Source organism: Sphaerodactylus townsendi, linkage group LG01 (assembly GCF_021028975.2).
Source record: "Sphaerodactylus townsendi isolate TG3544 linkage group LG01, MPM_Stown_v2.3, whole genome shotgun sequence".
Classification (NCBI taxonomy): domain Eukaryota; kingdom Metazoa; phylum Chordata; class Lepidosauria; order Squamata; family Sphaerodactylidae; genus Sphaerodactylus; species Sphaerodactylus townsendi.
Genome location: NC_059425.1, coordinates 88,322,411 through 88,348,720, shown reverse-complemented (window position 1 = coordinate 88,348,720; position 26,310 = coordinate 88,322,411). Strand labels below are relative to the sequence as shown.

General features: G+C 44.7%; 1 protein-coding gene across 2 annotated transcripts; it reads left to right on the top strand.

Annotated features, from left to right (window-relative positions):
• Positions 1 to 27: 27 nt before the first annotated feature.
• On the top strand, positions 28 to 23,249 carry LG01H1orf131 (linkage group 01 C1orf131 homolog). Of its 2 annotated transcripts, none has more exons than XM_048486721.1 (7): positions 28 to 269; positions 3,952 to 4,226; positions 11,676 to 11,732; positions 16,591 to 16,686; positions 20,642 to 20,728; positions 21,924 to 21,976; positions 22,896 to 23,249. In XM_048486721.1, exons 1-7 carry the CDS (start codon positions 164 to 166, stop codon positions 23,023 to 23,025), a joined length of 804 nt encoding a protein of 267 aa, XP_048342678.1. In that variant the 5' UTR covers positions 28 to 163; the 3' UTR covers positions 23,026 to 23,249. The 2 variants fall into 2 exon arrangements, with proteins under 2 accessions (XP_048342678.1, XP_048342672.1); XM_048486715.1 differs by having other exon boundaries at positions 3,952 to 4,310.
• Positions 23,250 to 26,310: the final 3,061 nt, after the last annotated feature.

The following is a 26,310-nucleotide window of genomic DNA, read 5'->3' as shown; positions in this document are numbered from 1 at the left end:
GCGGCTCTTCGAACCAAGCCCGACTGAAGGCGGGGAGAAGGGCGGAAGCACCCGTGGGGGCCGCCATCTTGGCTGAGACGGTAGTCGCGTGCGACCAAATCTTCTCGGGCTTTTTTGCGCCTTGTGCTGAGCCTTCTGAGTGGAGCGGAAAACGAGTCGCCGCATGGCGAGAAGCCCCGTGGACGCGCACAAGGTGGAGGAGGGGGACGAGGATCCCAGGGTCGCCGTCGATCTGTTGGATGCTGTCTTGGGCTCCTTGTACGATTTTGGTGCGTAAAGCGTGATGTCTGCTCCTGCTAGGAAGTTTGCGATCCGCTCCTGACTTCAAGCTCGTTTGCCCGGGAGTTTGTACACTTGTCAGCCGGCTCCTTTTCTCTTAACTATTTCTTGTTCTTGTTTCTTTTACTCACGATTATTGCTTCCTTTGTGGATTGAAATGACAGGAAATGATATGCCCCTTTATAAGGTATATTTGAGAGGTAAAATGCTCTGCCCTTAAGTTTACGTTCTGTTATTATTTTAGTGAAGGTGTATAACAGTGATGGCGAACTTTTTTAAGACTGAGTGCCCAAATTGCAACCCAAACCTCACTTATTTATCACAGAGTGCCTACCCGGCAATTTAACCTGAATGCTGAGGTTTTAGTTTAGAAAAAACGGTTGGCTCCCTCTTCCTCCCCCCCACCTGCTCGAGCAGGGGCCAGCCTGCTCTAGCCACCAGCAAGTCCCACGCTCACCGCTCTGTGCCTCTCTAGCATTTCTGCCTCCTCTGCACCTCCCCCCCCCCCCAGGCAGCAGCCACCTGGAGCGCAGGCATCAGGCCCGCCAGCCGAGTCCTCCCTGCTCACTGCAGTGTGTGCACGTCATGCTCAGTGGCCCAGGCCAGCTTAGATGTGTGTGGGGGGGTGATTTTCCACCCCCCACATGACGAACTCTGTGTGCACGTGCCCAGAGAGGGCTCCAAGTGCCACCTCTGGCACCCGTGCCATAGGTTCGCCATCACTGGTGTATAAGGTCATAAGTCACGTTGAGCGAGATAAGCGTGAGTAAACGTCGTTTAAATGTCTATGTGTTTTTCAAACCCATCCCATGCATGTTTGCTTGGAAATAAACTTCAGTGTTCCATGAACAATATCTACTTACTCCAGTACCAGAGGCTGTATGCCTCTTTATATCAGCTGCGGGGAGCAGGGACATGAGGGTGCTGTTGCAGTCACAGTGTTGGCCACTGTGTGAACAAAGTGCTGGGTTTGATGGATCTTTGGTCTGATCCAACATGGCTCTTCTTATGTCTTTTGTATGCTGGTCTGACCTCACCTGGGCTAAATTGTGCAGTACTAGGCACTGTTCTTCAAGAAAGATGTAGATGAACTGGAACAGGTTCTGAAGGAAAGCAGGTCACGTGAGGAAAAGATGAAGGAATAGGATAGATTTTGCTTGAAAAAGGGACATAATCACTTTTTATCTGAGGTGCTGCCACATAAAAGAGGGCACAGACTTGTTCTTTGGGGCTCCCGCACCTATTATCCTTTGACACCTGGGGAGAAAAGCTGTTGTTGGCCTTGGCTGGTCTCTTGTGCCCCCATCCTTCTCACCTTATGCTAGATATACTTCCCCACCACCTGCCGGCAGGAGGTCAGCCTTACCTTCACCAAGTGCCTTCTGTGTGCTTCTTTTGTCTGTGGTTAGCCTGTTGCCCCATCCTCCACTTGTCCAACCTGATTGTGCTGTGGCTAGAAGAATGTCAGTAGCAAGCCAGCCTCACTCCTGACCAAATGAGAACAGACCAGTGACATCCCAAGGGAGCTCTGCCTGACTGGTGGTGCAAGAGGGATATTTTGGCTGTCGGTCAACATTGTAGAAAAGGAAGGAGGAACTTGTGTAGGTGCTGCTGAACCCAGCTTCTAGCTGGTTAGGTCAGGTAGGTTCTTCTGCCTGGCAGTGGTGTTACCCACCACCTTTTCTCAAAATCTGAAAGTATCCACAGGCTGAATGATGTTGGGGACTGATGCTGTGATGCAGTAGAAAAAGGACTGTTAACACTGGCGTAATGCCCATTGGGCAAGAATTACAGGCAGCTGCCCAGGGCATGCATCACCTTCCTGTAATGGGGGGGCATCAAAAAATCTGCTGGAGTCTCGGTTTCTTTGGGAGTATTTTAGTGGTTTTCCATTTTTGGCCTGCAGGGGGCACAGTTTTTAGGCTAGCGACACCAAAATTACAGCATATCATCAGGAGACTGGCTCCATATGCTACCACCTCCAGTTTAGGTGAGGAGTTTGGGTTCAGGGAGTCCAAGAGATTATGGACTCTCAAAGGGAGTGCCCCATCCCCCATTGTTTCCCAATGGGGAAGACTAACTAGGAGATGGGGGCTACAGGTCTTGAGAGGTCCATAACTCTTGCCCAGAACCAAACTCGTACACCAAACTTGGGGTGTATCATTAGGGCAGTCTCCTGATGAGACCCTGAAAGTTTTGAGACTGTGCCTTCAGATATGTGCCCCCCACAGCCTGCAACCCCCATTGACAGCAATGCAGAAAACTCAATGCAGAACGAAGATTCTTGGGCAAATTTCTAGGATATTCCTGCAGGGGGTGCATTTTTTGGATGTGGGATCCCGGTACCAAAATTTTCAGGGTATCATCTGGAAATGATGGCACTCCCCAAGTTTGGTGCAGTTTGGTTCAGGGCCAAAGTTATGGACCCTCAAAACTGTAGTCCCCATCTCCTATTAGCTCCCATTGGAAACAATGGGGGATGGGGAACCCCCTTTGGGAGCTCATAACTTTGGACTCCTTGAACCAAACCTCACCAAAGCTGGGGAGTGGCATAAGGACAGTCCCCTGATGGTATGCTGAAAGTTTGGTGCTGATATGTCTAAAAATGCACCCCCTGCAGGCACCAATGTCCTGGTGCAAAAAAAAATGGTCGTGGTGGAGTGGCCGCCCATGGGGGGGGGGGGGCATCCAACTCAGGTTTTGCCCAGGGCTGCAGTTTGCCCAGGGCTGCCTCATTACGCCCCTGACTGTTAATGTTCTCTGTGGAAATCAACATGGCTTAAAGGGATTAATCTCTACCAGAATGTGAATATTATTTATTTACAAGTGGGTCTGTGAAACTTACAAGGGAGGGGAGTGGAGAGAAATCCCATCTTCTCCCCCATCACAGCTCCAGGTCTTCTCCTTCCCCATCCGTCTTTCTTGCCAGCTCGCCCAGCACTGCGCTGGACAAGAAGGGGCAGGCCTCCTTCCCTCCCACCAACTACTTACCTAAAAGCACGGATCTGCCCCAGGTGTCCACTACTACCACAGGCCTGGAGTCACTCCTGGTGTCTGCTGCCAATGGTGTTGGGCTCAGCTCTCTGTGGCAGTGACTGAAGACTATTGCCTATGCATGTACAGACATTCTCTTTTAACAATTGGGGGGATTTAAGACCCTGTCCCTCCCTCCATTTGTTTTTTTATTTAATTTCAGATTTTTCTGGAGAACCAGGAGTCCCTTGAGTCTGCCAAAAAACCTGTTAGGGGTTTGTAAAGTTTGTATGACTATGAGCCCCTGACAAAAGGCAAGCAATTGGCCATTTCTAGATAAAAGTACCTCATAAAATTTTTGACTTGATTGCTTAAAAAATGGAAACTGGGGGAGTTATGTTTTTTAACAATTTACTTCTGTCCCATATTTTTTTAAAAAGCAAACTCTTGATTTATGAAGGCAAATGGTGAATGAAATGAAATGATGACACAATATAGAACAGTTTAAAATATTATTATAGTGGGGAAACTTGGTCTGTTCCAAACACTTTTTTAAAAAGGAAATATTTTGTAAATACTTTATGTGAATTGTAAGTATGGCATCTGTAAATATAAGCATTTCAATTCAATCAACTTTAAATGAAAAATATATGTGTAGTTGAAAAAGGGTACTGCAATATGTTTGCTTTAATACCACAGGTGAGTCACAACATGAGGGAAACAAGAAGAAAAGGAGCAAAAAGAAAACATCACAGAAAAAGTTAGGAATAAAAGCCAGCAATGCTTTCCTAGAAGATGACAGCATGAAACTTGAATACAGCACAGTAACAACAGTCAAGAGGCAAAGTGCCTCCAATTTCTTTGAAAATTTGAAAAATGAACTGGATTATGAGTGTATTAATCTGAAAAGATCTCTCCAAGAATTGAGCACCTCTGATGTTGTCCTTCCTAAACCTGCCCATCCTGAAAAAAAGGTAGAAATAGAAGTTGTTAATTTCCATAGTTACAAGAGAAAGAAGAAACGTAAACTTGAAATTGCTGAAGATTGTGACTCCAAGGTAAAGTGAGCACAAATTGATATCAAATAATTCAGGTAATCCAATGGTTTATATTTCTTCCTCAGATATTCTATGGAATTGGGGTATAGAATTGGTCTGTAGAAAAGTTCCAGATATTGTTTTTTGGGGAATGTGCTTCAAACAGACAAATCGGCTAACTTGAGAATAACGCTTCCCCATATAAAAGACTCTGCCCTTATAAAAGACTTGTGAAGCATCAAGGATGTTGGGACCACATTTTGAGAAACTCTGAACTAAGGTCTTGACCAGTAGAAAGCATCTTTAGGTAGTATTTATTTATGTAGTTATTTCATTTATAGTGCTCATTGGGGACCAATAGTGGCTTACATTTTTTCCTCTCCTCAATTTTATTCTCACAACAGTCTTGTGTGCAATTGGCCCAAGACCACCCAGCACGCTTCCATGTCAGAGTAGAGATTCCTGTGGCATAATTTTAATAGTATAATCTCCCAGGTGACAAGCCCTTTTCACCTACTGAGGGGACACACACATGCTCCTAAGATTTTTGGGATCTGGGTCACTATTTGAAATTTCATTACTTATGGTATCAAATTAAAACTTCATTATTTTCAACATTAAAAAGGTGGCAGAACAGCTTTTAAACTGATCACTGGGGGAAAGCCGACAGGAGCTGAGGTGACTTCGGTTCGGAATACAGTATCTATGGGGATGCAGACAGAGAGGGAGGTTTTTCTAAATCAACCACATACAAGCGAGGAACATAGCAATGTGCATGTGACAAGGGATAGTGTCTACAAAAGACTTGAGGGTAAAGCACATAAATCCCAGGTTAAGGACAGAGACAGGGTATACAGGTGTCTCTATGCTAATAGTAGAAGCATTAGAGTACAGAGTTTTGAAGGAGGACTTTGATATAGTGGGCATTACAGAGACATGGTGGAATGAGGAGAACCAGTGGGATGCTGTTATACCAGGCTACAGGCTCTATAGGAAGGATAGGACAGGGCGCATTGGGGGTGGAGTTGCCCTTTACATCAAAGAGAGCATAGTATCACATAAAATAGACAATGCAAGGGGAGCTGGTTCCCCTACAGAATCACTGTGGATATCAATACCAGGTGTGAAGGACAGTTTAATATTAGGAATATATTATCGTCCCCCTGACCAAAGTGCACAAGAGGATTCTGAGATGGAAAAAGAAATTAGAGAGGCCAACAAAAACAAAAATGTAGTGGTAATGGGTGATTTTAACTATCCCCATATAAACTGGAAAAATGCATGTTCAGGTCATAGTAAGGAGAGAGCATTCCTGGATATGCTAAATGACTGTGGCTTAGAGCAGATGGTTGTGGAACCAACCAGGTGATCCTAGATCTAATTCTATGTGGGACCCAGGACCTGGTGCAGGAAGTCAGTGTTGTTGAGCCAATAGGGAACAGCGACCACAATGCTGTCAGATTCAGTATCTCAGCATGCGAACAAGTGGCAACTACTAATGTAGTTACATTCGCCTTCAGAAAGGGAAATTTCTCAAAGATGAGGGGGATAGTGTGCAGGAAGCTGAAAGGGAAAATCAAGCGAGTCAAAACTGTCCAGGATGCTTGGAGGTTATTTAAAAACACAGTAATAAAAGCTCAACTGGAATGTGTTCCTACAGGTTAGAAAAGGCAGCACCCAGTCCAAAAGAAAGCCACCATGGTTAACAAGAGAGGAGTTGAGGGAAATTATCAGAAAAAAAAGAAAATGCTCTTTTTAGAAAATGGAAGTCCAGTTTCATTGGCTGATATGAAGAAGAATATGAGAGGAACACAAAATGGTGGCAAAAGAGAAGCAAGGGTGTAGCTGTAAGGGGAGGCAAAAAAAAGGATTACTATATGAGGAACGCATGGCTTATGAACATCAAGACCAGCAACAAACAGTTCTTCAAAGTACATCAAAAGCAAGGAAGCCAGCAAGGGAAAGCGGTAGGCCCGTTAGATGACAAAGGAACAAAGGGGTGTGCTAAAAGATGGCAGGAGATTGCAGTAGAAGGAAGCTGAATGAATTCTTTTGCATCTGTCTTCACTCCAAGAGGAGGTGAGGAACATTCCTGCACTGCCCTGAACCAAGCTTCTTAGGAGGCTGAGAATCCGAGGAACTAGCTGAAGATAGTGGTAGACAAGGAAGAAGTTCTTGGCAGCCATTGATAAACTAAATGTTACCAAATCCCCTGGGCCCAAGATTGCATTCACCCAAGAGTTCTTAAGAGAGCTCAGAAACATGGGAATTGCTGATCTTTCCTCACTTTAATATGCAACTTATCCACTGAAATCGGGGAGGCTCCATCCCTGAAGACTGGGAGAGATGGCCAAATGTCACACCAATCTTTAAAAGAAAGGATCTAGGGGGACCCGGGAAATTGGCACAGGCCAGTCGAGGTTTATTTGACATCTGTTCCTAGTAGAATTAGTAGAGATCTATCATTAAAAGATTAAAATTATAAAACATGTTGAAAAGCAAGCACCTGCTGAGAAAGAGTCCAGCATGGCTTTTGCAGAGGCAAATCCTGTCACCTTACAAACTTACTAGAGTTCTTTGAGGAGGTGTAAAGCAGGCATGTGGACAGGGAGTGAACCAGTGGACATTGTCTACTTGGATTTCCAAAAGGCTTTTGAATAAAAGTTCCTCACCAGAGACTGCTGAGAAAACTCCAGCAATGAAGGAATAAGAGGGAAGTCCTCCTATGGATTAAAAAACTGGTTGGGAGAAACAGGAAACAAAGAGTGGGTGTAAATGGGAAGTTCTCACAATGGAGAGATGTCGGGAGTGGTGTCCCCCAAGGATCCGTTTTGGGACCAGTGCTCTTTAACCTATTCATCAATGACCTGGAAGTAGGGGTGGGTAGCGTGGTGGCCAAGTTTGCAGATGATACCAAATGATGTAGGGTGGTGAGAACCACAAAGGATTGCGAAGAGCTCCAAGCGGACCTTGATAAATTAGGTGAGTGGGCTCAGAAATGGCAGAATGCAGTTCAATGTAGCAAAATGTAAAGTGATGCACATAGGGGCAAAAAAATCCAAAACTTCACATACCATCGCGCTACAGGGGTCAGTGCTATCAGTCACAGACCAGGAAAGGGATTTAGGTGTCTTAGTTGATAGTTCCATGGGAATGTCAACTCAATGCATGGCAGCTGTGAAAAAGGCAAACTCTATGCTGGGGATCATTAGAAAAGGAATTGATCATAAAACTGCAAAGATTGTCATGCCCTTATATAAAGCAGTAGTGCGACCGCACTTGGAGTACTGTGTCCAGTTCTGGTCGCACATCTCAAAAAGGATATTGAGGAGATAGAAAAAGTGCAGAGAAGGGCAACAAGGATGATTGAGGGACTGGAGCACCTTCCCTATGAGGAGAGGCTGCAGCGTTTGGGACTCTTTAGTTTGGAGAGGAGGCGGCTGAGGGGGGATATGATTGAAGTCTACAAAATTATGCATGGGGTAGAAAATGTTGACAGAGACATTTTTCTCTCTTTCTCACAATACTAGAACCAGGGGACATTCATTGAAAATGCTGGGGGGAAGAATTAGGACTAATAAAAGGAAACACTTCTTCACGCAACGTGTGATTGGTGTTTGGAATATGCTGCCACAGGAGGTGGTGATGGCCACTAACCTGGATAGCTTTAAAAGGGGCTTGGACAGATTTATGGAGGAGAAGTTGATTTATGGCTACCAATCTTGATCCTCTTTGATCTGAGATTGCAAATGCCTTAACAGACCAGGTGATCGGGAGCAACAGCCGCAGAAGGCCATTGCGTTCACATCCTACATGTGAGCTCCCAAAGGCACCTGGTGGGCCACTGCGAGTAGCAGAGAGCTGGACTAGATGGACTTTGGTCCGATCCAGCTGGCTTGTTCTTATGTTCTTATTATTTTTTTCCTAGCTCCATTATTCAAAAGGGGTATTTGTTTTTAGGTAACAAGTATACGCCAGTGAGATTCGTGTGTAATACAAGGCATGATTTAAGTTTTCCTCTCTGAAATTTCTGCGTGTAAGTTCAAGGATTGGATTGACTGGAAAATGGAACTCTACTCCTGCATTAGCTTCTTATACTACATTTTCTCTGTGTCAGTAACTTTATAACCTGTGATGTTTCTGTAGCCTGTTACTAGCTTCTGATCCATTATTAGAAATATTTGTGTATAGAAGGTTCTAGTTACAATGAAGCGTTCAACTTGTGCCTTTGTCAGGATCCAGCTTTAGGCTGAGTTTGCATGTGGAACCTGCCTTTTAACATTTAGCCTATGGGACTTGCATTTTAACATTTTAACAGATGCTTATACTTTCTCTCCGTTTTTGTTTTTTACTTTCTTTCCTTTGCATTCTTGTACTTTCTCATTTTTTTCTCCTTTCCTTAGTTTCTCTCCCACTGTTTCTTAATTTTTTTTGTTTTCAAACAAAAAGTAAACAAAAACTGTGACGCTGCCTCTGGCAAAGTCCACTTGTGAGTCCTCCTGACCCATCCAGTGTTGTAGAAACCTAACTTTGCGCACACTGGCAGGAGAGAATCTTTCAGATCTAAATGGCTAAAGAAGTACTTAAGGATGAAATCTATCTTGAAGGCTGTTTTTTCCCTACTGGGAAACTAGTTGTGGATTGGTTCAGCAGTATGGCATCATTTTTGGTACATTGCCAAATGGCAGCATTGCTTAATTCAAGAGATAAGTAGGCACCAAGTGAATGTATAGATTTATTATCAGACTGCATTACACAAACAGGTCCCACAAAACAGTGTTTAGGATTCATGCAGTAATGCCCCAAGTCACAGTTGTAAGCAGCACTTGAAAAGGCAGAATGGATTTTCAGCGGAAGAACAGCTGGACAGTTGGAAGTGAAGCAGCTTTGTACAATGAGTGTTACTGCATGCCATGTTTCATACATTTATGCAGGTCAGGTGGCAATACAGGCAATGGCAGGATAATACTTTTATTAGAAATAGCTAAAACTTGACAAGGCTTTAAAGTTCTCTACATTTTTCAGGTTTTAAAGTTCTCTACAGGATATGATTTTACTGGTACTTTTCAGAATACAAACACTGATCTACGATTTCACTCAGTACAGAATATCCCATTTTCAGTCATTGAACTTTCCTAGAGGATTTTTTTTAAAGCCTTTTAGCAATATACATTGAACCAGGTTGTTGCAAATGAAGCATACTGATGGAGAAACCTGGTGATGCCTTTTATAATTCATTTCACACATGAGCAGTTCCCAAGACAATGGGGAGTAGCATTTCTTTATCATAATAAAATCCTTATGAGGCAGATTATTACTATTTCCATTTTATAGATGAGCTGGTTTCTGTGACCATGATAGCTGGAACAATGAAAGTCAGCCTTTTATAGATGAGCAACTGAAGCCAAGAAATTGATTTGTGCAAAGTCACTGAGTCTCCAGTGAGTCAAATTCCCGAAGGGCAGGAATGTTGGTCTGTTGCAGTAACAACATAAATATATGTATTGTCAAAGGCTTTCACGGTTGGAATCACTTGGGTGCTGTGTGGTTTCTGGGCTGTATGGCCGTGTTCTAGCAGCATTCTCTCCTGACGTTTCGCCTGCATCTGTGGCTGGCATGATCCTCTGAAGATGAAGATAATGATCCTCTGAAGATGCCAGCCACAGATGCAGGCAAAACGTCAGGAGAGAATGCTGCTAGAACACGGCCTTACAGCCCGGAAACCACACAGCACCCAAACATAAATATATCTTGCAGCACTTGAAATTTTAATAGGTTTATTGTGGCATATGTTTTTCTGAACTAGAGGTTACTACTTCATTTGATTCCAGAAACGAATTCGTCGATATATAGTCTGTCAATTTAGTGTCCTGTTGCTTGTTTCTGTTGGTATTGAGCTGTTTGTCCTATGTAAGCAGTAAAATAATATTCTTGATAGATGACTGCTTTGTCTTGTTGAAGGATGAGCAAGTAAATACATCCCCTGTTGGTTTGGCTGACAGTATCAGGTCATGTTCTATGTAAGTGGAGACTGGGACAGAGTCAGGATCTGAATTTGCTACAGGTTCTGTTCCTTGAGCTAATTTCGCTGTCAGTGATGCATTGGTGCATTGAATAACTGTTGCCAATCAGAAAGCTAGCTCTTTGTAGGCAAGGAAAAGCCCTGTGAGTGAAGGAGAAAAGTTTAATTGTCCAGGTTGGCTATTATTTCTGACATGCTGGAATGGTTTTATTTGTGTGGGAACAAGTGGTTTCTGTCACTTTCTGGTTTGGGCTAGTTTATGTGTAGGTTCCATACTGAGTCAAACCTTAAGGAACATATGCAGATTGAGAATTCACTTCATACATCTATTGCTCTATGTGAAAGCTTATGTTGCAGCAAAACTGTTTGTGCCCAAGACTCCTCTTTGTTTTGTTGTTTTTCTAGCATGGGAGAAATTTAAATTGGATTCCAAGGTGCTGTGTTTTATTTCTTTGGTACCTGGTACCTTTGGTAGCTTACATTACTAAGTAGGACCTTCACTTCTCTGTCTCCAAGTAAGTCACTATAAGAATGAATGCTACAAATAGATATCTGTCAGTCTGCATCTGTTATGAACAAAGAGTACTGTGTTAGTAGCAGAGAGGTTAAACTGTAAGCTTTGGCTCAGATGGCTTTTTGAAATAAAGTCAGGTCATGGAACTGCTAGGCTCTTATCTACTTGGACTGGAAAAGGTTTGTTTTTGTTTGTTTGTAGGGCCACTAAGCAAAAAAGATCAGACAGTTATGGTAGCTTAAGACATGTCCTCTTCCAAAGTACAAGGTAAAGAAGCAGTGCCTGTTTGGCACTGGATTGGTGCCAGTTCCTTTCAGGAGGCCCAAAAAGCTCTCCAAAGCATTTCTCATTTTGCAGCCCCTTCTGAAAGCTAATACAAAAGGGGTTTTCTTCCTGTCCTCATGGAGATTGTTCCAAAGCTTGGGGGCAGCTACAGAAAAGGGATAGTGAGATGGCACTATTGGGGTCTGCAGCCTGCGGCTCTCCAGATGTTCATGGACTACAATTCCTATCAACCAATTGGCCATGTTGGCAGGGGCTGGTGGGATTTGTAGTCCATGAACATCTGGAGAGCTGCAGATTGCAGACCCCTTGCAACAGTGACAACAGGTTGTTGATTAGAAATTAGTCTTTGAACAGAGTCTAGAATTGATTATATATAAAAATAAAAGTTGTAAATCATTCCCAAGGAAGGCTTAATTGAATTTTCTTACTACAGTATTATTGAAGTCCAAAACTTAATTTTGGATTGCACCATGATCCCAAAATAAATTGAGTAGTCTTATTGTATGGCATTAGTTTCTTTTGAAATGGAAAAAAATACTCTCATGGTTTTGTTTTCTCTATACAGGCAAAGAAGACTATTCAAGAAAAGAATGTGGATGGCCAAGATTTTAATTTGGAAAAAGTAAGTTGTCAGTGCGTTTGAATGCAGGCAACTTCTTACTGTTTTAAGAGTACAAATCATCCCAGGTTTAATTATCTAATGGTGTCTCAGCCTTTAAATGCTTTTTTGGTGAATCAAGAGGTGCTGTCCTCTTGGTTCTTGCTTGGGCTTGCATGTATCAGTCCTTGTCACAGATGTCGAAGTCTAAGGACATTCCATTAAAAGGGAGCCCCAGAACAAAACACTTGAAATCCTGAGGTCTGAATCCACAAACCCCAACTTGGTAGTAGCTGCCACCAGCCCCTTTGTCCCAACTACTAGAAGGTGGGGGAGGGGCAGAGCAAACTTCCTGGGAGTACAAATAAAAAAGTCACCCCTGTGAGGTAGACCACAGTTAACCTGGTAGTATGCAGCCACAAGGGTCTGTAGCCACCTAAAGACAAAGCATTACAAAATATGATTAAAGGAAATGTATTAAAATTGAGCAAGAATACAATCGAGAGATTATTTGCAGTGAGGAACAAAATAATAAAACCTAAACTGGACTAACCAAACAGTAAAATAATATTCGTGCAAAAGGCAAGATTCAAAGCATTACCATTTACAGCTGCAATCCTTCAATTTCACAGAAGGCCAGAGCAGAGTCCCAAGGTGTCAGGGAGCCATTAGGTTAGAACCCAAGAACATTCTCGTTCAGGTCCAAAATGGTGACTCAGAGAACCGTAGTGAAGGATACCATGAAGCACACTTGGTTAGGCTGAATAGCCAAACTTTATGAACAGAAGACTTGAGATGATCTAATCAATGACTAATCAAATCCATGCCTGGCAATCTAAGACAATCAAACAACTCTGTTGCCAACCAAGTGACTTAAGGGTCAGAAGGAGATAACAAGATAAGATCTATTCCGCAACCATAAACCCTCCCTTGCTTACATGTGGTGCCTCAATTCTGTGGCCTTGGTGACCTAGAGAGTCAAGTGTGAGACCGTACTTGACCCCCAACATCTGGTTGCATATCAGTTTCTAAAGGTTAGAGCTCTGCTACATTAGAAACACCAGGCACAGTTAAATTCCACTCTATTATTTTAAAGTTGGCCTGTAAGCATGAACTAGTAGAGGGAACAAGAAACTGTATGGTGGAACTCAGTTTCTTGACAGTCCTTTTAAAACTTTAATAGTGATAAGTCAAGAAAAATACTTAATAAAAGGAAGAAGTGGTTTTTATGCCCTTCATTTTTTTTTCATGTAAGGAGTCTTCAAGCAGCTTACAAACCCCTTCCCCTCCCCACAACAGACACCTTGTGAGGTAGGTGGGACTGAGAAAGTTCAGAGAGAACTGTGACTAGTCCAAGGTCACCCAGCAGGCTTCACATGTACAAAAAGTGGGGAATTGAATTCGGTTCTCCAGATAAAGTCCGCTGCTCATGTGGAGGAGTGGAGACTCAAACCCAGTTCTCCAGATTAGAGAGTCTGCAGCTCTTGATCACTGTATATAGCATGCTGACGCTGAAGCAGAATGGAACAAAGCGCACATGTGCCTTAGAGTTTCCCTCGAAATATATTGTGTGGGTCAGACTGGTCCTGCCACACATACTTGCAGTGGATTAATGCAGGATGTTTGGGTGTTTTGTAGGGGAGGGGGGGAAGAAACAAATTTGGTAGAGTAGATTGGTTAGAGGTAGAGTAAATTGGCTATGTAAATTAAGAAGAAAATTCCAAGTAGGATATTGCCCTGGAGGGCTGCCTTGCCCTGAACTCACCCCATGTGCCTCAGTCCCATTTCTTTTTCCCTCTATGGAACACCTCTGATCCCAGTGCTAGCAGCACTTCAGCCTCAGTTTGCCCCTCTACAGCAGCCCTCCCCAGCCCATTCAAAGCCTCTTTATGCAGGAAAGAGGCACATAGCTTTGCCACCATCTGTGCTTATCAAAGTACACTTCAGCTTCACTGGCTCCTGCCACCTCCAGCACCATCACACCCTCTGCCCCTTCTGCATGCTCTGTGGCGCTCTCAGTGGAAGCAGTCAGTTTTCCATGCTTTTCTCTTGCCTTCTGTGTCATCTCACTTAGCTGCAAGATTTGCACTTGTGGGGGTGGGAGGCAGAGGGCGTGCTGACGGATTCTCTTTAGGACTCTTCTTAGTACCAGGGTTGTGTGACAAGGGGACCATGTCCCCTGAGGCCATCATTTTTAATTTTATATTACATGTAAATGCATCTCATCCCCCTCCGACTCAGAGTTGGTCAAAACAACTACCTGGCTACTCAAAACACTCCATACTGTGCCACACAGAGAAACACATCCTACCATGACATGCCTCTGAAGATGCAGGAGAAATATTTGCAGCTAAAGCTGCCAGACTACTGCCACACAGCCCAGGAAACCCAGTATATGATTCAATATAAGACACCTTCATGTGATCACTCTGTCACCTCAGGCCGGGGGGGGGGGGGCTGTTGGGGGGGGGGATAGGGAGTACACACAATCCCAATCCTGTCTTTTAGTCCCAACATTAGATAGTTTCTTGGATGGGGCACTGTGCTGGAGAAATAGAATCCTTATAGACTACAGCGACATTACCTCCCCACCCACCAGACCCAGTTGACCCCAGTTGGGGAGATGTTAACTCCTCCCCCAGCTGAGCTATAGCCTTCTGGGTTGTTGATATAGTTAGTTACCAACATCATCTCAGCTCAAGAAGAGACAACAGCACACAGACGTTTGCTGTCCTTTGTCTTCACCTGGGCTGTTCTTCTCCAACTACCATATCTCCCCCTACTATTCATCATGGCACCATCTCTCACCCTATTCTGTCCTTTTAAACATACCTTTCCTACCAATAAACGGTACAAATAAAGGCACACCCACACAATATTCTCTATACAATAATCCTTCTCTCACAATCCATTGTCCTTTCCTCACACACATTCACAATGCTATCAGTGGTGGGATTCAAATGATTTAACAACTGGTTCTGGTGGTAGGATTAAAATAATTTAGCAAGTGGTTGTTTACAAGCACCATTTTAACAACCGGTTCTGCTGAAGTGGTGCGAACCTGCTGAATCCCACCACTGAATGCTATGAAACTCCCTGGGAGTAAATAGCCAGTGCATCCTCCATCCTTTCCTTTCCTCTCCCATCTCTTCGTTCACACATGAAGCCAGATTTTGTCACTGGAAAGGAAGAGATGGGGAGTAGAGAAGAAAGGATGGAGCTGTTTATCCAGCTGTTTCCCCCAAGGCCACTTCATAGTACCAGGGGGATCTATGGCACTAGAGGGGGACATGTGCTTCTCATCCTGTCTTGCCTTGGGCTGTGGAGAGTCCTGGGCCATTTTGAGGGTTTTTTCTCTGGGACCAGCCTGCTGCCGTTCAGCAGCATTTTTATATGCTCAACCTGGGAGAAAGAGACAAAAAAGAGAGGCACAATTCCGGGGGCTTAAGTAGGAGCTCAGTTTAGAGAAGGATTTCCTCTCCTGCCTTGAACAGAGAGTCTCAAACCCTGGAATACATGACACTGTTTTGAGGAGGTGGTGGTAGCAGTAAGGTGATACTTGGGCTCGCTACCACATCAAGATATATATGGGTGGAGAAGGGCCAGTGCTTCCCCTAACAATTTCCGGCTCCTTTCTACAGTCTCCACTCATAGGTTCTGGCAACATTTATAGCTGGAAGGATGCCATGGGCTTTAGGCCAGTTGATTCCTATAGTTGTGTGCTCTGTAGTCTGGGTGGGGCTGTTTCCTTAAAAACGGGTACAACCACATTACTGTTGTACTGAAGGTCACTGTTGCTGAATGTCCAAATATGTGCCCCACCTTGGATGAGCATGTTGACTCCATTTCCATTGCTTTTGTGGGGAGTAAACTAATCACCACTAGTAGGGAAAACTGGGATAGTGTGGGAGAGAGGAATTACAACATTTGTAATTTTGTTGGGGGGATGAGATTAATTGCAAGAAATGTTTATTTCTTTCATATATGTCTAATTGTTTATAAAACACTGGGAAACAGCTGTTGCAAATATACTGGATAGTTGTGAATTTAACATGCTATCAAGTCACAACTGATTTATGGCATCCTGGCAGGGTTTTCAAAGTAAGAGACTAAGGGGTGGTTTGCCATTGCCACCTTCTGCATAGTGACCTTTAAACTTCTTTGGTGGAACTCCTAGCTTCTGAGATCTGACAAGATCAGTATAGCCTGGGCCATCCAGATCAAGGCACTGTATAGTTACCTGCAAGGAATTATTTGCTCTTCATCTACCTCTGCATTCCCTACCTTCTTGCAGCCTTCAGTTTCTCCTGTTCTTCTTTCCTCCCATTTGTCTCTTTCCCCTCATTCTTCCTTCCCTCCTCCTAGTAGCCTCTGCTGTTGCTCCCATTTCCTGGTCCTTTCTCACCCACATTTTACATTTCTTTCCTCCTTCCAATTCAGCTTTGCTTCCCAGTCTTCGTCATCTTTCCTGCTGTTCATTGTTCCTTTCCTTCCCAAGTCATCTTAATTTTAAAAATGAAATTGCGGCAGTGATTTTGGATTACCTAGGCAACTACGGGCAACATTAGGGTATGGCAGCTTAGGCAATTCAAAATGATTTCTGAGATCTCGTAAGATTGCATGATCTCAGGATTCAGAACTTAGTTTTATTCTCTCTCTTTTTAATGAAAAGAAAATGAAGATTTTGCTTCCAAGTTTGCAGAAACATCTGTACATGGCTCTATCATATGGATTTTTAATCTGCATTCTGGGTTCAAGTTCAGAACTAGATATGTGATTAATAAACGGTAAACCTTTATTAGGCATAAATATATGTGATTAATACTATTTTATAATGTTATTTATTTCTATTTGTAAGCTTACAGTTTTTATAACATTTTAGGCCCGTTTGGAAGTGCACCGGTTTGGAATCACTGGATTTGAGAAAAAAGAACAGCGGGTTTTGGAACAAGAACGTGCTATTATGTTAGGAGCAAAGGTAATGTATTGAGGAATGCCATACAAAGAAACAAAGAGAGCATACGAAGAGGTAATATTTTTCTAACAAGGAAAGGTAAACCAAATAGAGTTAGAATTGCATACATGGTTGAACCAGCAAGATGTTAATATAAAATATGAACTGTGTTGTGTGTGTTAAGTGCTGCCATGTCACTTCCAACTTATGACAAGCCTATGAATTAATGCTCCCCAAAGGTCCTATCGTTAACAGCCTTGCTCAGGTCTTGCAAACTGATGGGCATGGCTTCCTTTCTTGAGTCAGTCCATCTCATGGTGCGCCATCCTCTTTTCTTGCTGCCTTCAACTTTTCCTAACATTCTTGCCTTTTCCAGTGACTTTTGTCTTCTCATTAGACGACCAATGGACAATCGGTCATTTGAGCTTTGGAGAGTGCAGGCTTGATTTGATCTAGAACCCACTGGTTTGTCTTATGAACAACAGATTAACTTTCTTGACATAATCGTTTATATCAGAGGTAAAACTGTGTTTTATAAAAAAGCCCACTGATAAAAATTGCCTTCTAAGATTTGACAGTAACCATCTTTGACATAGCAGAAGCAAATTACCCTACAACCAGTTTTTGATGTTGCAGAGAAATTGCTCAGAAATGGCAGAATCCTCTATCTTAAACAACAGTTTAAGTAAAACAGGATGCCTTAGGCCAGTGATGGCGAACCTTTTCGAGACCGAGTGCCCTAACTGCAACTCAAAACCCACTTATTTATCGCGAAGTGCCAATACGGCAATTTAACCTGAATACTGAGGTTTTACAGGTTCTGGTGGGTTTTCCAGTCTGTGTGGCCGTGGTCTGGTGGATCTAACTCCTAACATTTCACCTGCATCTGTGTCTGGCACCTTCAGAAGTGTATCACAGAGGGAAGTCTGTTACACACTGTGATACACTCTGTGACATCCCTCTGTGATATACCTCTGAAGATGCCAGACACAGATGCAGGCCATGGACCCTGTGATCCATAAAAGCTTGATGGGGATTGGGGGTGGTGGATGGGAAAGCTGTCACTGCCCATGGACCCTGTGATCCATGGGCAGAGAAAGCTTGATGGGGGTGTGGGGTGGATGGATCAAAGGAGTCTGGAGCGCCACTCTCTCTGAGAGGTAGCCTCTCAGGGAAAAGGGGGCTCCAGCTTTTCCTCTCAGAGAAGGGAACTCCAGCCTCTGCATTTGTTTGGGGGTTTTTTATGCCGACCCTTTCTCGGCTTAAAAAATACCCAGGCTGAAGTATTGGAGGCCACCGAGCAGGTCGCCGCCACCGTTTCCCCCTCTGCCCGAGGGAGAAAGCAGCCACCATCTCCCTGGGGCAGATGGGGTTCCCTGCTCAGTGCCGCCTGCCCCTGCGCCGTGAGAGCAGGCGGCCCTGAGCAGGTCGCTGCTGCCTTTCCCCCCCTGCCCGAGGGAGAAGGCAAGCACCTTCTCCTTCGGGCAAAGGGGCTTCCCTGCTCGAGGCCGCCTGCTCCCGCAACGCAAGAGCAGGCGACTGGCTGCAACCCATAACGCCGCTGCCATATTCTTCCCCTCTGCCCGAGGGAGGCAAGCACCTTCTCCCTCAGGCGGGGAGGGGCTTCCCTACTCCCTGAGGCCGCCTACTCCCCTTGGCAACGCAGAGAGCCAGAAGTGGCCCCGAGCAGCCTGCTAGCGCCCGCTGCCATTCTCCCTTTCAGCCCGAGGGAGTAGGCAAGCACCTTCTCCCTCGGGCAGAGGGGCTTCCCTGCTTGGGGCCGCCTGCTCCCGTGCTATGAAAGAGCAGGCCCGGCCCCGAGCAGGCCAATGCTGCCGCTCCCCCTCTGCCCTGAGGGAGAGAGGCAAGCACCTGCTCCCTCGGGCAAAGGGGGGGGCGCTGCACCGCTCGAGGAGCCGCCTGCTCCCGCAGCGCCCAGAGCAGGCGGCCCCGGCAGAGTCGCTGCCACCATTCCCCCTCTGCTCTAGTGGGAGAAGGCAAGCACCTTCTCCTAAAAGTGGCCTGAGTTTGACGTGTTTGAGCCTACCAAGAGGAGTGTCTATACTGTCGCTTGATTTGCCTCGGGCAAGGGGGCTTTGCATGGCCTGCAGAGGGGAATGAAGGCCTGCACCTGCCCCATAAAGAGCAGAAGGCTGGCTGGAGTGGCCATCGTCCCCCCTCCGCCCGAGGGGAGAGGTGGCTGCCTTCTCCCTCGGGCAGAAGGAGAATGGTGTGACGTTTCTCGAGGCTCCCTAACTCTTTCATGCAACAGTGAATAAGCGTGACAATGCTTCTTTCGGGGAGGGGAGATCTGGGAACTTTCATGCAAGTTACTTGGCCGAGGAGAGGCCTCCACAGGCCATGTGTGGCACGCGTGCCATAGGTTCGCCATCACGGCCTTAGGCATTTCCTTCAAGACACACATGAAAAAGCTCTTGCAAAAAGCATTTGCCATGGCAATAGAGGGTATATAGAAGGTGGAAGCTGAGAGATTCTTGTGCTTTCCCCTCCCCTCTTTCTGCTGAACTCATTTCCATATCCTGAAACCACCCAGAAGTAAATGGTAGCAAGGGGAGTTTCGTAGGGTGGAAGGGAATAATTCTTCCATATTTTCCCATAAACCTACCTCACAGGGTTGTTGTGAGGATAAAATGAAGACAAGGAGAACAGTGTAAATTGCCTTGACTTTATATTGTGGAAAAGGGTAGGGTGTAAATAAATAAATAAATGTCACTTTCCTGCTGAAGATTGCCTCTCATTGTGCCACTTAACGGTAACAAATACTTGAAAGTACGAGCTTGCCAGGGCTCAAGACCATTCTTCTTTGGTAGAATACTTCAGTGGTGATGGGAAAGGAGTCTGAGATCTTGGGGTGCTGTGGGGTTTCCGGGCTGTATGGCCGTGTTTCAGCAGCATTTTCTCCTGACGTTTCGCCTGCATCTGTGGCTGGCATCTTCAGAGGATCTGATGGTAGTAAAGAAGTGGAGTATATATACCTGTGGAATGTCCAGCGTGGGTGAAAGAACCATTTGCATTGATTAACAAATGTAAAGGGTGCAATTAGCAAGTGTGATTTGCATGTGTTGCGTGGAATCCACCCATTTTAGCATACATAAGTAACAATGAAGTTGCCTAATCAATTAGTGAGGGCATCTGCATAGGTTGCCTGGCATCTGAGATCTTCTTTATTTTTGCTTCATATTTTCATAGAAGAAGAAGAGTTGGATTTATATCTCTCCCCCCCCCCCTTTCTCTCCTGTAAGGACACTCAAAGGGGCCTACAAACTCTTTTCCCTTCTCCCCTCACAACAAATACCCTGTGAGGTAGGTGAGGCTGAGAGAGCTCTGAAGAAATGTGACTAGCCCAAGGTCACCCAGCTGGCATGTGTTGGTGTGCACAGGCTAGTCTGAATCCCCCAGATAAACCTCCACAGCTCAATCGGCAGAACGGGGAATCAAACCCGGTTCCTCCAGATTAGAGTACACTTGCTCTTAACCACTACCCCACTGCTGCTCCTGGTATTCCACTAGAGCCTGGTATTCAAAGCAAATTGCAGGATTCTACCCTGTTCAGTCTGTAGAGTCCTGTCTCTGTAGAATTTGCAGCACCAGCAAATACTTTTTAAAAAATGAGAAATGAAAAGTCTTTGTTTGTATTTCTGACAATGGAGGCCCCAGCCCACTTTTGTCATTCTGAACCCATTGATTCAGTCCAGGTGGTTTGAAGACTTCAAATCAGCTCACATGCACGTTCCCTATTCCACCCGCTGCCACACACATCTATATCAGTCAAGTCTTATCACCAATAGTATTTCTGCGGAAAATAATCATTTTGATGTATTTAAAAATGCCTACCCTATCTCTTCCAGAACAGGATGAACAGTCTGTTATCTTTTGTCTTCAGATGACCTGTGCTTTTGTGTCTATATGCGCATTCTAAACAGTTAGTAAAACAAGACCTTCTGAAACTGTCTTTCAGCCTCCAAAAAGGGAATATTTGAACTACAAGATTCTCCAAGAAAAAATCAAGGAAAAAAAAGCAACCAAGAAAGAAGAAAGCACAGTGGTGAGTATGAAACATTTTCTGTAAAATGGAAAGTCCCAACAGTTCTGTCAGGGTCCCCCTCCAGAGTATCACGGGGGAGCCCTGATGCCTTCCCTCCAAACCCTACCCGGGGTTCTTGTTCCCGGCCTCACCCCTGTTCTAGGGAGGGGTGGTCAAACAGTGGGGCCTCAACCCCCTCAGGGCCCGCCTGGCCTCTTCCCACAGTTCCCCTAGGGGAGCCTGTTCCTCACACAGGACTCCCCTTTGTTTCCCTGAGGAAGCTTGTTCGCTCCACAAGTCTCCCTTTCATATAACTGGGTAGCCTGTTCTCTCCACAGGCCTCCCCTGCTCCCCTCCTGCCCCTCGGTGGGCCCTTCCAAACTTCCCCTTTGTCCTTCAGCTCCCAAGCCTCTCTCTGCACACCCTTCCTTCTGCCTCCCGTCCCACAACTCTCTCAGCTGCTGCCGTTCTTCTCCCTTTATCCCCTCGCCGCCTCCCACGTTCCTTAAAGGCCCCTCGCCTTGCTGACTCCGCCTTCCCCCAGACCTCCGGGCCCGCCCCGTCATGCCGGACGAGCCCGGGAGGGCCGCATCGCCGGTGCCGTCAGCTGGCCGGGCCGCGGAAGTCACACGGGGCTCCCTCCTGGGGAGCGGCCGGCCAGCAAGTCCCTCAGCGGCAGCGCCGTAGCACTGCAGGGCGTCGCTCCCTTGTCGCCAGGGAGGGCCTGTCCAGCCGTCCCCGGTCGCTGCCTCCCCCTCCGAGCCTGGACTGGCCGCGGGGAGGCTTAGCGGGGCGGGCCAGAGCCCGCCGGAGCGTCCAACGGCGCGCCGCTGGAGGGCTTTCCCGCCCTGACCGACTGCCGCCGCGGGAAGCCCCCAGCCTCCCAATCCAGTCGCTGGGGAGGTGTCAGGTGCGGCGGCGAGGCGGACATCGGGTGCGGGGCCGGCGGCGGCGGTAAGTCCGGGGAGGGGGGGCTCCCTGCTCCCGGACAAGTTCCTTATAGAAAAATTCACAAGACAGTTTGGACATTAGAAAATTTCCAAGGTTGCAGTTCCTTACTAAAGCATAGCAGGAAGCTAGTTTGCCTAGGCTGCGTAGCATACCTAGCATAGCTTAGCATATCCATCTCTTATTGTATTGGAAACCTTGTTTTGTTGCATCTTGTAGCTATACAGTATTTGTTGCTATACACTATCCCTGCTGTCTTTATTAACAGGACAATAAATCTGATTCCCTGAAGAGGAGGAAGAAAAAAGGGCAGGAGGCAAGGTGAGTGAATATTTACAGGCCTTACTTCAGTGAGGAGTAACAAACTGGATCTGTGTTTGGGTTTTCTAACACAATCTTTTGCATCCAAGGACTCACAGACTGGCTTGGTCCATCCTTAAAATGCAACTAGCAGCAAATGCAGCTTCAGCTTACCGTTGGAGCCTGCAGGAAAGGGAAAGGGTCGTTTGGCTCTTCAATCACCACTCAGTTTTATTATTTGAAACCAGATCCCTTGCTACGCTATCGGCATGTTAAGGGAGACAATATGTGTTTTTAAAGAGCACAAATGTTTTCCTTTAAGATGCTAACAGTCAACCAGGGGAGTCAGTTTTGAATGGTGAACTGATAGATGACTGATGCAAATTGAGTCAGCAGCAGTTCACTTTGCACTTTATTGAGCAGGCTTAGGTATGTACTCTTTATCTGGCCTCTTTGAATCTTCAGTGTCAGGCTGGAATCCAAAGCTACTTCAGACATGCCCAGAGGCCTTGGAACACTCAGTGAGATTTTTACACAGTAACATGACACAGTTTGCTGTTTGGAAATCCCCAAAGTTCAGAAGTGAAGTCCCTTTTGACATATAAAACTGACGTTTAAGAAACACCAGAACAAAATCCTCTCAGGCATGTAAAGCTAACTGCGTGGTTTTTATGGATCACAGGCTTTAATTTTTGTTCTTACAGTCCTGTATACCAAAGTAGAATCACTTTTGAATTCAGTTCTATAGATAATTCTATTCAAAGCTGTAGTATTATGCCTTCTACTAATAATTTCTGCTTTGCAAGCAGTTAATCCCAGCTTTAAGTCATTTGTCCTGGTAGAAATGTGTCTCGTTCAAAGTATCCTTTGCAAATGCCAGAAATTAATAGGAAATTCGTTTTGTGACTTTCATAATGCTGTTTTATTTTTCTTTTAAAAGCACAAAATCCAAGAAGAAGGCAAAGCCCAGCATTCTGCCAACAGGGCAAGTTGGAAAATTTAAAAACGGGACCCTTATTCTTCGCAGCTGTGACATAAAGAAAATCAAATCTTCCAAACTGATTAAATGACATCACCAAATCATGTTTGTACAGAAAATGACATGAAGACACTTTGTAGCCACAATCCTTTTTAAAAGGCTTTCATTTAATTTTTGTAAACCCTGATTTCTCATCCCCTGCTCTGCTGTGTAGAAAAGTGTGATGTAGTACCACAAACTGAACTGGGGGGGGCATAACTGTGATACCGTTGCTGTCATCCAAATTAAACAGTTGCCAGTACTTTACAAAGCTAATTGAGTATTCTGTTCTTTATATATATTTTTAATTGTTCGTCAGGGCACAATAATTAAAAGTGTATCAGAAGAATAAGTAAGTACTACATTACCTAAATTTCCCAATTCTGTGACTACTGTGTACACTTAAAAGAGCCAGAACACACAGTCCTAGGTGGGTGCACTGCACAAGTCCTGGTGATACTAGTGGGACCTTGAATAGGAAAGAGTTCATTTGTGGATTGGTCCCCAAATGCTTTTTACTTGCCACAACTTACAGAAAATCATTTCCACAGACTTTTATGCTGAAAACAACCATCCTGACACTTTTCGGATCCCCACACATTAGCTTGGATTCACCTGAGCATGTAGAAGGATTGCCTCCCAAGGAGCCTCACTTCCTCGCCTCCCACTTTGGGATGCTCAAAAAGGAGGGGGGAAAGTAAGAAATCCCTCTTTCTGCAGAAGTGCTGTTGTAGATTCAAGCCATTTGTTTCCATGCTACTCTTGGGGCAAAGTCTGTAAGTCTTCTGGGTTTTTTTCCCCTCATCAAATAAGCAGATGTCGAAAACAAAGTGAAAAAAATCTGGTTTTATACAAGTTTGCCCTATCTAGACATGTCAAGCTGCCTACCAACAATGGCAGGTATAAATTAAACATCTTTCTACCCAAGCTGTAAATTGTGCCTTGGTTTATCAGTGAGGTAAGAAGTTATTTCACCACAAAGATTTCTTAGTAAAAATAACTGTAAAATAATAGTAAAATAATTCTGGGGTGTTAATTATTATCTCCCAGAAAAATCAAGGTATAATCCAGAAATGATTAGTACCAGATGGCTTTAGGCTTCTTGAATCTCAGTGCATGGATTTTTACATAACTAATCTGCACTTTGAACCACTCTTTTCAGTCACAAAACCCCGTTTATAGACAATGCTAGGCTAGTCTACACCCCGAAGAAAATCTCCCATTTCAGTGAGTTCAAATATACCACTCCATGAATTGTGCCAGAAATTTTTCTGGTCCATTATTGCTTTCTTTCCATTCCAAGACCCACAGCAGCTCACAGCGTACCCATAGTCTTTGCTTGGTTGTCTGCACAATAACATTCTTTTCAATGGAACTAGGTCAAAGCCCAGCCTAGAAACGCATACCATTTCCACCTCCCCCTTTTGTGCAGGCTTCTTCAGCCTAAATGGACCTAGTGCTCTGTAGTGGAAGGAAGTAGTTGGTATAAGCATGACTTCATAAAATAGCACATCTGGACTTATTACAAGGAACTATCTCAAGCAAGACCTTAGATCAGTGTTTTTTATAGAAGATTATTTATGAGATTTCCCTTCTCAGATGATTGATAATGGTGGACATTCTTCCTTGAAACAGATCTTGTCAACTGTTAGCTTAATTTTACATATTCCCCTGTACGGTGGTTTGTGTTCCACATTTGTTTCACATACAATAATTCCCTGTGGATCTCTCTGATTTGCTTGGTTGTTTAGATGTTTCCATTTAGGCGTGTATTGTTCTGTTGCTTTTTCCTATCAATCATGATCTATTCCACTTGCTCTTTCTCTAACACTTTAGCCCTTTCTTCAGTTCCTATGCTTTCCTTTGTTCCTTTCATGGATTTCAGGGGCTTGCTGGCAGGAAAGAATCTGCCAAATTGAATCCACACAGTCAATGCTAGCATGCTAAACATCTGCAGCCCAGATTTGCGCATGTAGCAAATCAGATGCTTTGGCATGCTACTTCATGGAAGGAGGTTCTTAGCCAATGAATCACATTTAAATAAACCCTCAGATACTTTACCCTAAGGGAGGAGGAGTCACTTGTGGAAATTTCCACCACAATTTATAAACTCAAATGTGGAAAAGCATTGACCCAGACGCCATTGCCACATGGCCAGAAAGGACTAAATGTACTGTCGAAGGCTTTCACAGCCGGCATCACCTGGCTGTTGGGGGTTTTCCAGGCTATGTGGCCATGGTCTGATAGTTTTTGCTCCTAATATTTTGCCCGCCTCTATGGCTCGCATCTTCAGAGGTATGCCACAGCGAGATATGTTTCTCACCATGTCATGTCCCTCTGAAGATGCCAGCCATAGATGCAGACAAAACATTAGGGGCAAAAACTATCAGACCATGACCACACAAGCCTGGAAGACCCACAACAACCTGTAGAGAAATGTTTATACCCCAGGATTAGTGCAAAAGTTTGCAGCATAATAGGAGATAAATAGTCCTGCATTCTGTACAGGTTCCAAGTGTATAAAGTACCTTTGCTTGCTGGCAAAGAATGAAAAGTAGGAATTGAGTCACTTCATCAAGAGTCATTGAGTGCTATAGAAATGTGGATAATCCTCACCAGAAGAGATAAAAAAGCAGACATCATCACACTTCACTCATAGCCACACCTTAAGCTATAGGTGCAGGAAACCAAAGTAGAGCAGAATGTTGTTAGGTTGACCAAAAGCTGACTAGCATACCCCAGGGAACTGGTCTATTTAGCTCTGAGCTTCCCTGTATGGATAATGGGGATATTAATGTAACAGACTTGGATAGCCCCAGGCTAGCCCAATCTTGTCAGATTTCAGAAGCTAAGCAGGGTCTGAACTTGTCTGGTTCAGAAGCTAAGCCTTGGCTAGTATTTGGAAAGGAGACCTCCAAGGAATTTCAGGGTTTGTGACGCGAAGGCAGGCAATGGCAAACCGTCTCTGAAAGCCTCTTGTCTTGAAAACTCTGCAGGGTTGCCATACGTTAGCTGTGACTTGACAGCAAAAATATGTAACTGATATAATAGGGGTTGCTTAGATTCCAAGTTAAGGGCTCCTGCACTTTCCAAATTACATAGAAAAAGGAATTTCAGGCAGCTTGCCATTATGTTGCTGAACTTTGACTACCTACAGCTGCCAAATTTGTTGGTCACCTTCCATTCATGGATATTCTTACCAGAGGATTGAGTCCATTATCCTTAACAAGAATCAGTGCCATTCAGTAAATTCTACCATTGACTAAACCCATTTGCAGAAGACACAAACATCACTGCATTTTAACAGGAAAAAAAGTGAGGCAACATCACTGAATTT

What these genes read in the sequence shown, in the direction of transcription:
- LG01H1orf131 (XM_048486715.1), top strand. Translation starts at nt 164, where the DNA reads ATGGCGAGAAGCCCCGTGGACGCGCACAAGGTGGAGGAGGGGGACGAG. An exon ending in CTATTATGTTAGGAGCAAAG is followed by an intron (nt 16,687 to 20,641) that starts GTAATGTATTGA and finishes ACTGTCTTTCAG; the next exon opens with CCTCCAAAAAGGGAATATTT. An exon ending in AAAAAAGGGCAGGAGGCAAG is followed by an intron (nt 21,977 to 22,895) that starts GTGAGTGAATAT and finishes TTCTTTTAAAAG; the next exon opens with CACAAAATCCAAGAAGAAGG.